We start from the raw sequence: 19,083 nt of genomic DNA on the forward strand, positions 1-19,083 counted from the left end.
GTATATCATTGTTTTGGTTGATGCTTTCACAAAATTTGTATACCTGTATCATACTCGTAAATTAGATTCCTTTAATACCATTATAGCACTTAAGTCCGCTATATTTTTATTCGGCAATCCCTGCCGCGTAATAGCGGACCAAGGAAGGTGTTTTACGGGTAAAGATTTTCAAAATTTCTGCCAGAATAGACATATTAGACTTCACTTAATAGCAACTGGTGCGAGTAGGGCCAATGGACAGGTAGAGCGTGTTATGAGTACGCTGAAAAATATGTTAACGACGGTGGAAACGACCGGGCGATCTTGGCAAGACGCGATTGGGGAGATACAACTGGCCTTGAATTGGACTACCAATCGTGTAACCAAATCAAGTCCTCTGGAATTATTAATTGGGAAGGCAGCTAGGCCCTACGGTTTATTGTTGCCTGACAATATTGAGGAAAAGGAAGTAGACATCTTCAATGTAAGGCAACAAGCGATACGGAACATAGAGACTTGCGCCAGTTATGATAAAGACAGGTTTGACAAAACGAAAGCAAAGATAGTTAGGTTTAATCTCGGTGACTTTGTGTTACGTAAGAACGAGGAGAGAAACCAAACAAAGCTAGATCCGAAATTCAAGGGTCCATTCGTGATAACGGAAGTTTTAGAGGGGGATAGATATATTTTAAAAACTCTAGATGGCAAACGGTCATATAAGGATAGACACGACAAGTTGAGAAAGATGCCAGATGGTTGTATTCCTGCTGAGTTGGATGTCTGCGGTGATGACAGCGACGGTGATAATAACGATGCGAGCACACTGATCTCTGGGAATCATTAACGCCGCATTGTGGTCATAGTAATATACCCAGTGTAGTGTATGCGCCTTTTATAATTCTCCCAGTGCAGTGTGTGCGCCTTTTATAATTCTCCCAGTGTAGTGTATGCGCCTTTTATAATACTCCCAGTGTAGTGCTTGTATTTTTATAATATCCTCACTGGTGCCCTGCGCTTTCTATAATATCCCCACTGGTGCCCTGCGCTTTCTATAATATCCTCACTGGTGCCTTGCGCTTATTATAATATCCTCACTGGTGCCCTGTGCTTTCTATAATATCCTCACTGGTGTCTTGTGCTTTTTGTTATGCATCCAACGTGGTTATGTGATTCAACAAACTGAGATCTTTGTGTGGAGTCGAAAATGATCTGTTGTGTCATTGCGGTCTGATTGGTGATTTACGGAGTGCAACTGGCACTTTGAATACAAACTATAACACTAATTTGAGTTCTTTTTCATTTCCTTGCTTGTCAAATTTTTGAACAGAGCTTTGTTGCTGAATTGGACCCTTGACTTATTTGGAACATCTAATCGAATGGTAAATAATATCAGTTACACCGAGTCTAATGTTAAAACTCTGTATTTTAGCTGCACACGAGGACGTGTGATAGTCAGTATGGCCGTGTCGGAGATGAAATGAAAACCGGAGCCTTCCCTATGCAATTTTGAGGAAGCCTTTTAATGCTTTAGCCCAGATTTTATCATAACTGTAATTAAGTAATTGTCATCTGTAATTGTTTGACATTTGTGAAAAGCGAAAGTGGATTCGAGGTGACAACTGGTCGCTGAACGTAGCCACGGTCACGGGATAAACGTTTTGCTTGATGAAGACAGAAATTGCCTAGTATCGGCGTTTGGATCTTTCTCGATGTTTCCAAGGAGTATATAACAAACTTTTGACAGATATTGCCTAGCAACAACGATTGGAACCTTCTCGATGTTTCCAGCGAGAATATAACAAACAAATGCAGTCGGATTACGAAAAAGATTTTAATCAGAGAGGCATTCGTGTGATCGCCTTGGAAAGTGATACATCGAGTAATTTTTTCCGAGTGATTCAGCAAACGTATTTTTTTGTGTTATAAAATTGTTTAAAGTTTTCCCGTTGACCGTGGATTCGTTTGAACCCCGGATCATTGTTTATAGCGTAAATTAAATTCAATATTTGTAAATTTATCAATCGTTAATTTTCATTATTCGTTAAATTAGTAAATCGTAAGATATATTATTCGTTTCTTTTATTGTTCGATAAAACTTATTATTCTTTAATCTAATTAATAATTTAATTTATCATTTGTTAATCAATCATATCATTTACAAAATTCATTATTCATAATATTTGTAAAACCTTGTTTATTCGTGTAAATATATTCTCTGTTTTGTAAAACAATGGCTAATTCAAACGAAGAATCGTTACGCGCCTTAATTCCTAATGTTAACCCGACATCAGAAGTGGGATCAAGCCCAAGTGTCACTTTGGAACAACTCATGAAAATCATGAACCAGATGACACAGCCTAGGGAGCCAAAGTCGAGTATGGAACCTAAGGATGTAATGTTGTCACGTTTTGATCCTGAAGGCACGGGCGCTGATCCATCGCGCTGATCCATCCGCGTGGTGCTCATATACAGATGTGATTTTGAAAGACTATCCGATGCAAGATAGTGTGTTACTTTCTGCTTTAAATCGTGCCCTAAAGGGATCTGCTGCACATTGGCTTTCACAAATAGTGCGCGGTGGAAAGCTTTCCTGGCCAACGTTTAAGGAACAATTCCTTTCGCGTTTTGGTGGCAGAGAGACAGCCGCCACGGCATTAATAAGGATGTCCAGAGAACGACCGACGGAGACCGAAACTCTAGGAGCTTGCGGTAGTCGCCTCCGTTCCATGTTGCAGATGAAGATGCAAGATCTAACGATGCCCGAAGTATTCAATGCCTTAACTCTTTATATGCTAAACTCACAAGATCAACGCTTTCATCGATTAACGCTCGCAAATAATATCAAGACGGAGGAACAATTTTATGATGAAATGAGAGCTTATCCTTACAACGATCTGCCGGCAACTTTGTTAGGAAATACATCGGAGGAACCTGAAGTTAAACGACGCAAGTTATCGTATTACCGGGTGAAGTGTCATTATTGTGGTACTCTTGGACACAAAATAACGGAGTGTCGCAAGAGGATGCGTAGTGAACAGCGGAAGGATACAAAGGATACAAAGGATACACAACACCAGGAAAGAAATCGTCCAGCTTCATCGTCCGAGGTGGTTTGCTTCAAGTGTCGTGCGGAGGGTCATATCGCACCTGATTGTCCACAACTGCAGAACAGAAAATCCGGCTTCAAGAATGAACGTCGAGTCGACTCCTGTGTGGTAGAGCCTCCAGCTGGTAAATTAAGTCATCTGGGTGAGTCGTACCCATTTTATTTCGATTCCGGAGCCGAATGCTCATTAATCAAAGAATCCGTAGCTTCGAAATTTTCTGGCAAACGAACGACTGATGTAGTAATAATGCGAGGCATAGGGAATACTTGTGTTAACAGTACATCTCAGATTTTATCCACTGTATGTATTAACGGTTTTACATTGGAGATAACTTTTCATGCCCTTTCTGATAATTACTTAAAATACGATATCATGATTGGTCGTGAAATTTTGAGCCAAGGTTTTGACGTGAATGTTACACGAAACAGTGTCGATATTTGTAAGACAAAAATAGTTAACGCTTGTAGCAGAGTCGCGGAAGATGTGATCAACATTAATGAGGTCGACACTGATGTAGTTGGTAACGATAAAGATCGATTGATTTCTGTTCTCGAGAAATCCCGTAGATCTGGATCATCGTACGATCAACAAAATTGTAGAGAAAGAAATCAATCTATCTGAAATCTCCGATGATTGGTTGTTAGCAGAACAACGTCGCGACCCACAAATCTCTGAGATCGTCCGTAAGTTGCAAAATGAAGAGCTCGCGGAAGATATTGCGAATACGTATGAATTACGGTCTGGTACACTCCATCGGAAAATACAGAGAAAAGGTAGAACTCTTTGCTTGCCTATTGTCCCAAGGGGTTTCAGGTGGTCCGTCATTAATCATGTGCATCAGTCCATTATGCACTTAGGTTGGGATAAAACGCTTGAGAAACTATACGAGTATTACTGGTTTGAAGGAATGGCGAAATATGTTCGCAAATTCGTTGAGAACTGTCATGCTTGTCGAGTTTCGAAGGCTAGTTCAGGTAAAGTACAAGCTGTACTACATCCCATACCTAAGACCAGCATACCCTGACATACGGTACACATGGATATAACGGGTAAATTAAGTGGTAAAAGTGACTCGAAGGAGTATATCATTGTTTTAGTTGATGCTTTCACGAAATTTGTATACCTGTATCATACTCGTAAATTAGATTCCTTTAATACCATTATAGCACTTAAGTCCGCTATATTTTTATTCGGCAATCCCTGCCGGGTAATAGCAGACCAAGGAAGGTGTTTTACGGGTAAAGATTTCCAAAATTTCTGCCAGAATAGACATATTAGACTTCACTTAATAGTAACTGGTGCGAGTAGGGCCAATGGACAGGTAGAGCGTGTTATGAGTACGCTGAAAAATATGTTAACGACGGTGGAAACGACCGGGCGACCTTGGCAAGACGCGATTGGGGAGATACAACTGGCCTTGAATTGCACTACCAATCGTGTAACCAAATCAAGTCCTCTGGAATTATTAATTGGGAAGGCAGCTAGGCCCTACGGTTTATTGTTGCCTGATAATATTGAGGAAAAGGAAGTAGACATCTTCAATGTAAGGCAACAAGCGATACGGAACATAGAGACTTGCGCCAGTTATGATAAAGACAGGTTTGACAAAACGAAAGCGAAGATAGTTAGGTTTAATCTCGGTGACTTTGTGTTACGTAAGAACGAGGAGAGAAACCAAACGAAGCTAGATCCGAAATTCAAGGGTCCATTCGTGATAACGGAAGTTTTAGAGGGGGATAGATATATTTTAAAAACTCTAGATGGCAAACGGTCATATAAGGATAGACACGACAAGTTGAGAAAGATGCCAGATGGTTGTATTCCTGCTGAGTTGGATGTCTGCGGTGATGACAGCGACGGTGATAATAACGATGCGAGCACATTGATCTCTGGGAATCATTAACGCCGCATTGTGGTCATAGTAATATACCCAGTGTAGTGTATGCGCCTTTTATAATACTCCCAGTGTAGTGTATGCGCCTTTTATAATTCTCCCAGTGTAGTGTGTGCGCCTTTTATAATTCTCCCAGTGTAGTGTATGCGCCTTTTATAACACTCCCAGTGTAGTGCTTGTATTTTTATAATATCCTCACTGGTGCCCTGCGCTTTCTATAATATCCTCACTGGTGCCCTGCGCTTTCTATAATATCCTCACTGGTGCCCTGCGCTTATTATAATATCCTCACTGGTGCCCTGCGCTTATTATAATATCCTCACTGGTGCCCTGTGCTTATTGTTATGCATCCAACGTGGTTATGTGATTCAACAAACTGAGATCTTTGTGTGGAGTCGAAAATGATCTGTCGTGTCATTGCGGTCTGACTGGTGATTTACGGAGTGCAACTGGTACTTTGAATACAAACTATAACACTAATTTGAGTTCTTTTTCATTTCCTTGCTTGTCAAATTTTTGAACAGAGCTTTGTTGCTGAATTGGACCCTTGACTTATTTGGAACATCTAATCGAATGGTAAATAATATCAGTTACACCGAGTCTAATGTTAAAACTCTGTATTTTAGCTGCACACGAGGACGTGTGATAGTCAGTATGGCCGTGTCGGAGATGAAATGAAAACCGGAGCCTTCCCTATGCAATTTTGAGGAGGCCTTTTAGTGCTTTGGCCTAGATTTTATCATAACTGTAATTAAGTAATTGTCATCTGTAATTGTTTGACATTTGTGAAAAGCGAAAGTGGGTTCGAGGTGACAACTGGTCGCTGAACGTAGCCACGGTCACGGGATAAACGTTTTGCTTGATGAAGACAGAAATTGCCTAGTATCGGCGTTTGGATCTTTCTCGATGTTACCAAGGAGTATATAACAAACTTTTGACAGATATTGCCTAGCAACAACGATTGGAACCTTCTCGATGTTTCCAGCGAGAATATAACAAACAAATGCAGTCGTATTACGAAAAAGATTTTAATCAGAGAGGCATTCGTGTGGTCGCCTTGTAAAGTGATACATCGAGTAATTTTTTTCCGTGTGATTCAGCAAACGTATTTTTGTGTTATAAAATTGTTTAAAGTTTTCCCGTTGACCGTGTATTCGTTTGAACCCCGAATCATTGTTTATAGCGTAAATTAAATTCAATATTTGTAAATTTATCAATCGTTAATTTTCATTATTCGTTAAATTAGTAAATCGTAAGATATATTATTCGTTTCTTTTATTGTTCGATAAAACTTATTATTCTTTAATCTAATTAATAATTTAATTTATCATTTGTTAATCAATCATATCATTTACAAAATTCATTATTCATAATATTTGTAAAACCTTGTTTATTCGTGTAAATATATTCTCTGTTTTGTAAAACAATGGCTAATTCAAACGAAGAATCGTTACGCGCCTTAAATCCTAATGATAACCCGACATATATATATATAAAATAGAATAAAACACATGATCATAGGGAATTCGTACTTTATATCGCCCATTCTTCACATATACATATATAATGCGCATATATTTTTAATTTCTTCAGTTTAAGGAAAATTTACACGAATCGTTTTGTACGTTTTCAATTATTGATTAGAACGGGATCGAAGCAAGTAAGAAACAAAAATGTATTTAATAAAAAAAATGGAGAACAGATAATCGGTAAAAGATTATTTTCTCATTCGACATTTCCAAACATCCTTACACGTGTATATGTATATTTGGTAACTGATAAACGACGCCATCCGTTATCGTACCGAGCATTACGGACGTAGCATCTTCTAGAAAACATTTTTCTATTATTGTTGTTGTTGTTGTTGTTGTTGTTGTTGTTGTTGTTGTTGTTATATCGTTATAATCGTCTATATCATTGCTGTTGTTGGTCCTTTTGGTTTAATCATCATCGTGGCACGTTTCAAAGTATAATCCCAACCTCTCCAACGGAACCATACGATGCCTTTTATTAAATAACAGAAAGGAAGAATTGTCTTTTGTCGTTAAACGGATAATACGAAACACGAATGGCTGGTTGTACGTGACGACATTATTTTGTAAGCAATCATACCTTGTCGAGCGGTTAAATCCTGAGGATCGTTCAAATAAAGACCGTTTAATCCTCGTCCGCACGATTTCCACCACCATCCGCCTTTTAACATGGAAGCGCAGTTCAACGATGACCTATCGTTGTCCCTGTGTGAAATGAAATATCGTCTCGAACGAATAGTTGACTCTTATTACGATTAATCTATCCGATATTATCCGTTCTTCATTGCTTTTTGCTCTATGCTTTCACATAACCGGAATTGTCATTTCATGCATTCTAACATTCTAATGAAGAAATAACGTGTTACCTGTTGTACGTGGAAAACGGACTATTGTTCGAACCGTACCATGGATCGTTTAATGAATCACCGGCATTTCCGTCGTAACCGTCAATCTCCAATTTATAATATTCTCCTTCTGAATAGATTTTGAAGTGAGAGTACTGTGCGTACCTAAACGAAAGTACATACATATATAATTTTTTGAAATCCTTTCCGATCTATTCTACACAAACATTAAAGCGTCCGAACTTTGCATCCAAAATCAGTTGCAATTGTAATTTTGATATTTCTTACCTTTTGTTACCTTCGAAATCTTCGAGTTCCACCCGAAGCATGTAATCTTCGTTGTTAGTTAACATGTATATGTTTTCGTTGCCAAGCCAAAACTCTCGAGCAGGATCACCGAAACCGTTTTTATAATCAGCCCAATCACGATTGAAATTTTCTCTTGGCTCGCCGAAATCGTCTCTTCTTTGAATAACCTAGGGAAAAGTGGAAATTCTTTTTCGAATTATGAGATAAAAGAAGTAGGAAGATTAAATATCTTTTACCAACGAACGCGGTTGTTTATTGTACGCACAGTTATTCTTTTTCTGTAACGACCTAAGAGTATAAGCTATCGATTCTACATTGATTCTACATTGATTCTACATTGCGAAATACATTTTTTTTGGAAAGAAACCCGTTCTATCACACCGGTTCTATCTCGATGCATGATGCACACGCGTATATACATATTATAGTATTTAGACGAATCTCTGTTTTACCGTCCAACCTCCTTCGGCGATATCCTGCTCGCAATAAACCTTGAGAAACCAATAGGTTGTTCCACGAATTTGAAGGTAATAGACACCGCTATCTCTCATGCCAGCATTTAACAAATCGACACATGAATAGCCCTGTAACGTTAAACAATATGTACATGTATTATCGTGTATTGTAAGCATTGATAATATGGAATAACGCTTTCTTTTTCTTGCGTAGATTTTTCACTCTGTTACATATTACGTACATAGATTAGTAGTTTTCTCTCTTCCTACAAATATTGTTATATGATACATATAAAAACTACTTTTCTTTCTTTCTTTTTATTTCTTCTGGAAATATGGTATAGATTTTCAAAATTCCCATAAAGGAAGGATTAATAAAAATTTCACCGACAGAGACTTTTTACGAGCCGTATTCGACTTTGTGTGTTATTTACAGTTTGACGAGACGAGTAATTACCAGCAACTTTAAAATGACCGTCTAAACGAAACATTCAGAATGTTAATCGATGTATTAGGTAATAAATTTTTCAAATCTGAACATTTCTTTGTGTTATAGCACATACGATATGTAGGTGAACGAAGGTGGGCATATACGTGGGGGCATGTCGTGTATTCTATAAGTGATTTAACTATACTGTGTATGTTTACGCACGATAAAATGCATATGTTTAGGATTCTCTCCCCGACCCCTCCCTCCTTCCCCCTGCCTACACAATCCCTCCTCTTCCGTAATAATCGGGCCTCCCCTTGTTTACACATTCTTCACATAGAAATGCAGCGGCGTTGTGTTACGTTTACTCTCTCTCTCGCTCTCTCTCTCTCTCTCTCTCTCTCGTCTTCTTCCGTTTCATCGTGTTCGTTCGCTTATTCGCTTACAGGGTCTTACAAGGTAACTAAATTATAGAAAAGAGAGAGGAAGAAAGAAAAAAGTATGTTTGCATAAAAGTCATGCAGTATATCGATTATTCCACTTTGGTTGGTTAAAAACCAAAGAAGAAATGAGAAAGATATAAAATACTATATAATGACTGTTTCTAATTCGTTTGAACGGTGCCGATTACCAGTGACGTTAATTGGTGCGGGTTGGGAATGTTTTTGTTGTTTATTACCTTAACATCTTTGTAATTAAGGAATGCATCGGTGGTAAAGGTCGAATTTGCTGGACTTGGTTTGTTTTTGACACTTGGAAATATAACACCACGATTTTTAGACGATGATCGCTGCGAACTCGGGGATAATGGCGGGCCTATCGAAGGACTGGCTGTCGAGTTGGAGAAATTAGTGGAACCAGCTATATTGCTTGAATTAATGAAATTATTGATCGATACGGCGTTCGACGAGGTCGAGGAAGACATGGACATCGACACAGACGAAACGATGGTAGTCGGATTGACCGGTGAAACGGTTGTTTCAACTGCAATGTCATCAGAGAGTCCAACGTATCTGTGAATCGAAAGAAATTCGTTCTACATGAAACATATTGATTACATAGCAATGTAATAATGGTGTCTCGTTAGTTGAACGTAGTATATTGTTGCTACACTTTCTACATTTATTTATTTATATTTGTTGTTGTTGTTGTTTATTTGTTTTGCATTTTGTTTATTTGTTTTATTTGTTGTTGTTGTTGTTGTTTACTAATATTCTTTTACACCGTTCTTTCACGCATCATATACCTATGTATAATAATATATTTGAATATTTACTAACAACAGATGCAATCAACTCGAAATACGATTCTTTCACATTACACGAAACGAAAGATTTCTTTTCATCGAACGGAACAAAGCAAACAGATAAAGATAGAGATACGTATGTACATTGTCTGTTATTATTAGAGAGAAAAGATTGTTTCTCGAAAAATGGAATGGAACTGACAACGTCGTAAATGCCTTCGGTTTCTATATTATTTCGTAACATGGTGTATGATAATAAAAGCAAACGAATAAAATATCAAAGAAGGAAAACTAACCTATTGGAGTCGTATTCGACAAGGCGATCGATCGTGGGATCCAGCAGCAATTCCGCAGGTATTGGACGCTGAGCAAGGCTGGCTACATCGTCCTCCTGCTTTCGAAGTCTATTCTCCACTCCTTCTAAATTTTCGATAATCTTATTCGTTTTCGATCTTAAATCCGCATGAATTTCACTGATCGCTCTTTCTTGTCTTTGCGTTTGTGTAAGTAATTCATCGGATTTTGGCAAGAGATCGTCCACGGAACTTTTCGTGCCAACCTGTCGAAAAAAGTATACATACCTATCTATATGGAATACCGTCAAGTGGACAAGTGCATGCGGTCATACAACGTGATTAACACGGCCGGTAAACAGTGAAATTAACAATTGTGCCACATCTTCTCAGCTTACCACGACGTTCCAGACTTCGTCCATTTTCTCCGATACAGTCAACATTGGATATATTTGTTCGACGAGTCGATCGATTTTACTCTGCCTTGGTGGTGGCGGCTCGGTAGTTGTTGTTGTTGTTGTTGTAACGTTGAACGCCGGTCGACCGTTCGTACTTCCTCTCACTAATATCGCATCGTGCACGTCACTCATCATGTTGTAAATAGTTCCCAAACGATCGGAAACCAAGTTTACGTGAAACTGTAACTTTCTGTCCATATTGTTGGTCGCTTGCCTTAAATTTTCTATCTCGATCGTAATGTGATTTATTACTTCGTTACTCATCGCTTTAGTGATTTCGATTACGCTCATACTGACTGGCTTTTTTTCGCTGGCTTCGGCATTTATGTCGTCATTTTGTAACAAGTTATTATCCAATTGATGTTTCAAATCGATCAATTTATTATCTATATCCGATACTTTTTGATCAAGTGACAATAATTTTTCACCAAGAGTGAAATCGGATGTTGATGGATTTTCTCGCTTCTGATGGATTGCTTGTAATTTCGAACCTGTTTTGCCAAATAAATGCCAATTTATACGATAAAGTTGAACAGCGAATAGCAAACGTAGAAAGAAAAGAAGAAGAAGCATCAGCAAAAAGATAAAAGTATGGAAAAAAGACGAAGAAAACGAAAAAAGGCGGAGCGGAGGGAGGGGAGGGGGGAAATACAGGGAAAGCAGGCTTGTATACGTGTGTACATATGTAGGTATATGTATGCATACCTATAAAATACACGTAAATACGATTGTTAAGTAAACGATATAGATAAAAGAAAACCGGCTGTAAATGTAATACAATTCAAACGACAATTTGTAGTTGCGATCCATGTTTGTTCTAACCGATTCGATCAGTCCAATATTTTTTTCTTTTTTTTTTTTTTCTTTTCTTCTTCTATAGATACGTCTGTTAACGAATTTCTGTTTTTACGTATCAGCATTTTATGTACATACATACATACGTACCGCTTCTGATTTCACTGTCGTTTTTATCATCGCTCCTTTTTGTCGAGTATGCAGATTCAGTTGAAGAAAATTCAATTTGATGAGAATTGAAAAGTTTTAGATCTAATGTTCGTAGCTTTGTAATAACTGCATCGGTTTTATCGATATTATCATTCACGCGTGAATCCAAAGCTTCCACTCTTCTCATCAAGTGTTCCACCGCTTTGTCCAAATTTTCAATGCGCTGTAATTTTGATTCCAAAGTCGAAACTATAACCTCGAAAACGTTAAAGAGGTATTGCTCTCTGAAAAAAGAAAGTACCGAAAAGTATTACGATCAAAGAATGAAATTCGTTTTAATTTCAATTAAGAAATTTTCATTTCACTCGAGTAATACAAAAGTAAGAATGTTCGTCCATTGATTCGTTACATCTTAACTATCTCGAAGATTAATAGAAATTTCAAAATATGAACAAATTATCAAATTTGATTAATATTAGTTGCTACAAAAAGCTACAAAATTAATTCATCTTCTTTAAATAAATTAAACGATATTGATAATCGATACATCATTGCTATAGATGAGAAAAATGTTGCTCTATCTTATATAAAATAGTATCGGATCTAAGATAAAGCTGAATCTGAAACAACTTGCACAGATGTATCCTTTCTCTCGTTACGATGTAAACTGTAATTTTACGCAATCCATAGGTAGGTCAACAGTCGTACTCTCCATTACGGTCCTTTCGAATCTTACAAATCTGTAAGCTTTATAGTGTAATGCCTAAATTTGTAGAATTTGTATCCGTGTAAAATATGACGGCATTGTTATCATTCATTTTACCACATGTACACGACTACTGAACGATAATCAACATACTTAAATAATTAACATACATATACATTATTAAGAATTACAACATATTTTCGTAAATTTTATCATTTATTCTCTTTTCGTAACGCACACGCGATATTCGTATTCGTATTCGTGCGTGTATTCTCTGGTTTACTCTGGTTTTATTCGTCGAATAAAAATGTAATTTATAATAATAATTATATATAAATATAGTACGTAAGATGCGATGATTATAGAATGTAAAATATATACAGAAAGAAAATGACTCGCAAATATTTGCTTACTCGCTTTTACTAAATATACAGATACGATAAATATATCTTGTAAGGAGAGTAGGAGAATATCATAATTATTAATTATTCGAACGAGGGGATCTATGTTTACCAGTTTCAATGATTTTCAAATATATTATTGTCAGGATCGTGGTTTTTGAACAACTATTTCCTACGTATGTTTGGGGCCCTGCTCGGCTGTAGCTTTCGAGATATGTACATATTCGAAAAAATACCTTTGCTACCTTTTATCTTGGTATCGGTTAGGTTGCTGGCAGCTTATGTACCGGGCATGATGATATTACCTATACGTATGTATGCGAGTTTATGGCTCTCGCATAGATAAAGCCAAACTTGTACTGTTTCGCATTGGAGGATCGCTGGATAGATGATTCCTCCACAGTGAAAGTGAACAACGAAAAACGCAGAGTATTTACACCAGTTCACTGGTGGATGAATACTCCGGATGAACGCTAACATATTCTTGGCGACTGAAATAGTGAATTGTTTAAATAATATATTAGAATCTGTTTTTTCTTCAAATTGACGAACATCTACGATTATTATTAAAATTACACATTGCACATAAGAGCAATCGGCCGAGACCCTGTAGCCTTGTAATTGAAACGGCCGCTCGTTGCAAGTTTGATAGTCCTACGTGCTATAATGAAATTATTCCTACGTAAAAATGAATTAAAACAATTAATGACAAGTGATTAATAAGAATTATTAGTAAGGAATACTTTTTAAATCCTATTTAACTGATTCGATATGATGAGACGAAACCTTTCATAATCATAAGAATATAATAGAATGAACAGAGGACAATCTGCTATATTTTTATACATTCCTATGCACAGTTGCAAGCGCCACAACAAAGTTTGTGAAGTTAACTTATGTTTACTTTATCGTTTCCGATAATAAAAATACTTTATGATAGTTATCAGCTTCTTTCGGGCAAAGTTATTTTATTTCTACAATATAAAAAGTTGAGTTCTCTCTTTTAATTCTTTAGAATTACGATATTACAAGCATTAATGTCAGATTCATCGAGGTGCAATAAAACAAAATATTCTCAAAGGTCACATCTATCAAACCCAGTTGTTAGAAGCAGCGATAAACTTTATGTAAAATTTTTGATCGAGAGACCTTTACAAACACGACGATACTGCTGCTGCAGTGCGACATGCTCGACGTATCGTCGACTGATTGTTTGAAAAATGGTTGGCAATTCGATCAAATGTATAGGCAGCTGAGGTTAGTATTGCTTAAATGCGATCGATGATCGACTATGTCTACTGTCGTAGTTACGATTGGCTGAATGAGAAACAAATATTTATACAAGTACGTATTTGGTGCTGACGAGATTTGCTTCTCACTGATTTCTTCACATATACTTGAACGATTCTAACCGAAGAATGAAATTTAAAACGTAATTTTATTGTATTAATTTCTACTTCGTTGCAGCTATTGCCGATTCATCGACAAGTATAGTATGTACGTATGATTATGAAAATTATAATAATAAACAGATCTCGTGTTCCTAAGCCAAAAATCGTTCCCTTTACTTTCCTTCTAATTATCAAATTGTCAGATTAAGATTTTATACCTTATCTATACGTAAATGAAGTTGTCTATTATAAAATTCTATCATCTCAAACGTATCGCGTAATGTTAATCCCTGATATTTCTGTTGTTTCGATTATTATGCCGACATCGTTATATAAGGTTACCTTAAATAATTATAGGACTTTGTTCTTTCACGAATGCTCCTCTTAAATAAGTCTCAATAAGAATAATTGATACCATAAGCGTAATTATTATAGATATCGGTCCTTCGATTCATAGAAAACAGAAAATGCTGTTATTCTTTCAAATACAATTGTATCATATAAGGTCCATGACGTTGCAAAAAAAGAGAGAAAGAAAGGTTACGATATAAACATACATGATAGAACGCATGTTTTAATTTAATTTATTAAGCTATAACTGTATAATTGTTTTACTTGATCCACATTTTTAACCAGCTTATAACGAAAATGGGCATGAATATTATCGAAATTACCCTAGTGTAAAAGTACTCTGCAGCGAAACCAACGAACAAAAACTAACAACGACTATTGAAAGGTGGAAGCGGAATTACAACGAGCGCTTACAACGGACGACATTCCACAACTGATAACTTCCGTAAGATTGAAAAAGAAAGGTAACAAATTACGAGACGAATACCATGATGATTCTAGCGGAACGACTAATGGTAGTAGATGTAACACGTGTATACATATATGTATACCCGTCCATGTATCCTGACATTTACGAATTTCCTATTACGTCATTCTGCAACCTTCGTGTTATACTTCGGGCAACAGAAACAATATTTATTAAGAACTAATATCGATAAAGTTGTTATGCATAAAGGTAAGTAAGCGTAAACGTACATATAGGAATGTTGCGAAGGTATCATCAAACTTGTAATGAATTTGTCTCTCGTCTTTTTTCGCGTTGCAATCTATTTACATATTATGTTTATTTTTGATAGAGTCTGACATTGATATACCTACTTTCCGATTGGTATCGATCGCTTAAGATGGATAATCATGAAGACATTGCGATGCAGGCTTACAAATAAAATGTTTACAGTGAAACTGTTAAAAACTTACAGTTCTAGAAAACTAGATTTAAGTGATTTTTGAATATGTTTAATTTTCTTGTAAAGACTCAACATTTTGAACAACTTTTTCCTATACATGCAAGAGTCTGTCGGCCATAATTTCCAAGATATTCCGAGCAAAATACTATCGATACCATTACAGTGAGTAGTACTGCCTGTAATAATTGTACGTTCGTGGCAACGTATGCGTTCGTATTAGTTTCCAGCGACCAGATAGAGTGACCTGACCGAAACCTGACGCTTATTCTCTGTTTATTGTGTATACCATATGATGTATACGAAGGAAGGTGGGCCGAGGCCACAACTCCGTGGCCCAACTGCACATGGGAGGTTCTAAGAAATGTCTGTCTGTCTTACAATTCAATTAAAGATGAATATCATCAATGTATTGAGCTTAGCTTCTTTAAAAACCAGTCGCCACGAGGAGGTCGGCAACACTTACATAAAATAATAACAATCGTTCTATTTCGTAAAATAATATCAATTATTTGAGTCATAAGTTATGACATGACAGGTGTTTTTCTTGCAACCTCGAATACGCAATTGTGCATGGAACCTTTAAACTCGCCCAAGACTCTTGTTCATAAACAGAAAATACACTGACACATATGCTACTACGGATGGACAAATTTGGTACTCTATTTCGACATAACTATAGTATTTACTTATCTTACAGAGCCTTGATACTGCACGACAACTTTAACTAGTTATAAATGATTTATGAAAAATGTACTTTTTCGCACAATTTACTAATTTACAATATAAAAATTGGGCTTATCGTAACGCAGCGAGTCTTATTTTACAGATAATTTTATTAACTTGAAAAGTTCTACTGAAACTTTTTCATGTACAACAAATAGCGTATAGGGTATAAAACGATATGTGAAAAAAGGTTGTGTTTCTTTCGTTTAATCGGTATTTCTTTTATAAAGCATCAGGGGAAAATTGTTTCAAAGTCGCTTTATATAATATGCAAAAATATTTTTACTATCAATTTGTTCCTGAAAAAATATTAATTCAAATGGACTAGAAAGAAAACACTAGTATATATGCCAGCCAATACATTACCACATACATTAGAGAGAATATATGGTTTTTCGTATTTGTCATCTTATACTCGTACATACATACACATGTAAATCTTACGCATGAAAAAGAGAATGATGCGCGCGCGAAGGGAGTTGTTGAGTTTTTCTCGTTGACTGTTCGTACTATTTTAAATATTGTATTATATTATGCAATTTGGGTGTGATTGTCGAAATTGTATTGATCTTACGCGCCAAAAGTTATTTAAGCTACACAAAAACCAAACTGATCAACTTATTCAAGTTAATCAAGATTAAAGATTTGTTTTTGAAAAATAAAACCTTGTAGATGCTAAAACAAAACAATTTTCTAGACAACGGAGATAATCTCGGTGTAGCTTCTGCCTACCAGTTTAATTAGACGATTAATTAATTATTAGTTGTGGTTTGTGCAGTGTCGTTAGAAGAAGGTGTATCAAATACAAGAATTAACAGACTCGTTATTGTTGACAAGTTCTTAGCGATAAATGAAATGGTAAATAAATAAAAGAAAAGATAGTTTGGCTAATATGTAATAGGCACGTAAGTGGAAAGCGAGATGAGAAGGCAACCAGTATGTAATTTCTAGAAAGAAAACAAGGTTTACAATCAACGATCCGATAAAATTCATAAAATTCTATTACATAAGTGACAAAATATTCTTTAGCAATTCCGCTACTATTATTAAGAATCAAACACCTTTCGCGTTGTTCTGCGAAGTTACATAAGGGAAAGTCTAGCATGAACCCCAATAGAACGACAACACAAGGCGAGACAACACGACGACGAGGGATTTATAGCTGTATACTGCAGATTGTAGATGTATGCTGCTACACGCTGCACGAATTGAGAGGATGGAAAGAGAAAGCGAAAGAAAAAGGCGAGTATAAACCTGTTTCAGTACAATAACGGAAATTCTTGGTTCAATTTCTTACGATTAAAGTCGTCGGATCAAAGCATTAAACTCAAACCAATTTTATTTGAATCGGCGTTATTTTTATTACCACATTCGTTCTAAACAAATAACTCGTTTTCATTTTCCTAATATTAAGTGGTACAAATTTGCTACACAAACGAGCAAATCACAATTAAATTGTACTTGTTTCAGAATAACAAATTCCAGAAGAATTATTGGATTTTTTAACTTTTCACCACGCAAGAAACACAGGAAAGCTGTACGGACAGATTGTCCGTTGGTCAACTACGATTAAGTGAATATGTACACACACACACGCACGCACGCACGCGCGCGCGCACACACACACACACACGCACGCACACACATATGTTATACACTATATGCTATTCGCAAAATTAAACAAGAAAAAGAAATTAGTCTTCTCGAATATTTATCATCGATCAATCTATCGAATGAACTTAAGTGTTACAATGCCTATCATCTTACTCTATTCTCAACTTCTGATCTTTACAAAAAAAAAAAAAAAACAATGTTAATTAATATACTTTATTGTTTTTTATGCCAACTTACCTATTTCGTTGAGAATTGCGGCTAGGTATCGGTATCGTGTTTCCAGTGACGTTGCCTCCATTGTTACTAACGTTACGGGTATTACGTTCATCGGCAGAGGTCCTGGGTAGTCTAGGACTTCCAGCAAACACGATACCCAATAAACATGTGGCAAGTACTACAGCTTCTCTCATGATCGAACAATCGCAGAGAATGAAAGGAATATGAAAGATATGGGAGTGAATGGATATTTTTAACGGCAATGTCAATGGCGAGGAAGTATAAAAGGGAAAGGAGAAAGAAAAGAAGAAGAAAAGAAATAGAAGAAGCAGAAGAAGAAGAAGAAACAGAAGAAAAAGAAAGAGAGAACGGCAGAGATAAAGAACGGAACGAAGAAAAATACGCGATTTTAAAAATTCACGTACCCACGGCACTCCCGACGAAGATCACTTAATGTTCGGTTAGTTGTTCGCATGCAAGTTCTTCTTCTTCTTCTTTTTAAGCCGAACATCCATTCATTCTCAACGCTTATATATATATGTACAAAGCAATAAGTAAATTCACCAACGATAATGTTTCTAAGTGAAGATATATACGCGAGAATGTAAATGTTCTTTTCGACTGGAACAAAACCAATTTGATCGAAGCACAAATCACGAAACACTCGGCAAAGAAAACACAACTATTACAAGTTGCAACAAACACGAAAAGATTTTTCTTTCGCCATTACCAATTTTAAATTGTTTCATAACAATTCGTTATCATAACGAATGTTCAGAGTGATCACAGCGGAGTTTATTCCCGATCCTCTTCGATATAACACTTTGATCACCGTATACGCACCAAGGATAAGATGAGATGATAAACTTAAGCGAATCCTATACTTTTCTCATTTTTCTCTTTGTAGCAAAATCATTACTTGTTCTGTTGGTTTCGCTCTACTTTTAATATTCGTTCACCTTGATCGAAATATACACGACCGTTGTCATTACGAACATTGACATTCCCTTGATGAAGACACACACACACGGTAAATGAGTAATTAGTATAATCAATGTCTCATTTCTGTGCACTGACAGATAGAGATTTTCCGAGAGAAGCGGACGAAAAAAACGTATAAAAAATAAACGTATTAAAAATGAAACAAAATGTATATGTCGGTATGCGCGGTATACTATGTCTCTTAGAAACGACTTAAAAAAGAAAGACAAAAGACCGTGTCAATTTGTTGTATTTATATGTGCGCAACTGTTCCACAGACAAAATCAGAACCATTATTT

At 36.4% G+C, this 19,083-nt stretch overlaps 1 protein-coding gene across 4 annotated transcripts; it reads right to left on the minus strand.

Annotated features, from left to right (window-relative positions):
• Positions 1-6,495: 6,495 nt before the first annotated feature.
• Positions 6,496-19,011, minus strand: LOC117212734 (angiopoietin-2). Of its 4 annotated transcripts, XM_033457753.1 has the most exons (11): positions 18,229-19,011; positions 17,825-17,941; positions 11,494-11,777; positions 10,489-11,039; positions 10,094-10,356; positions 9,231-9,564; positions 8,119-8,250; positions 7,646-7,833; positions 7,379-7,522; positions 7,093-7,217; positions 6,496-6,984 (listed from the first exon to the last, which is right to left on the minus strand). In XM_033457753.1, the coding sequence occupies exons 1-11, from the start codon at positions 18,312-18,314 to the stop codon at positions 6,890-6,892; spliced, it is 2,319 nt and encodes a 772-aa protein (XP_033313644.1). In that variant the 5' UTR covers positions 18,315-19,011; the 3' UTR covers positions 6,496-6,889. The 4 variants fall into 4 exon arrangements, with proteins under 4 accessions (XP_033313644.1, XP_033313645.1, XP_033313646.1 ...); XM_033457754.1 differs by having other exon boundaries at positions 17,825-19,011; XM_033457755.1 differs by lacking the exons at positions 17,825-17,941; positions 18,229-19,011 and adding an exon at positions 17,271-17,556.
• Between the last annotated feature and the right edge of the window lie 72 nt (positions 19,012-19,083).

Source organism: Bombus bifarius, unplaced genomic scaffold, assembly GCF_011952205.1.
Source record: "Bombus bifarius isolate JDL3187 unplaced genomic scaffold, Bbif_JDL3187 scf7180000008359, whole genome shotgun sequence".
Classification (NCBI taxonomy): Eukaryota; Metazoa; Arthropoda; class Insecta; order Hymenoptera; family Apidae; genus Bombus; species Bombus bifarius.

Excerpts from the sequence above, each read along its gene's own strand:
- LOC117212734 (XM_033457753.1), bottom strand. The coding sequence starts at position 18,314 with ATGTTCGGCTTAAAAAGAAGAAGAAGAAGAACTTGCATGCGAACAACT. Across the intron at positions 17,942-18,228 it reads CTTCGTCGGGAGTGCCGTGG|TCCTAGACTACCCAGGACCT; the intron begins GTACGTGAATTT and ends GTTTGCTGGAAG. Across the intron at positions 8,251-9,230 it reads TTAATTACAAAGATGTTAAG|GGCTATTCATGTGTCGATTT; the intron begins GTAATAAACAAC and ends TTAACGTTACAG.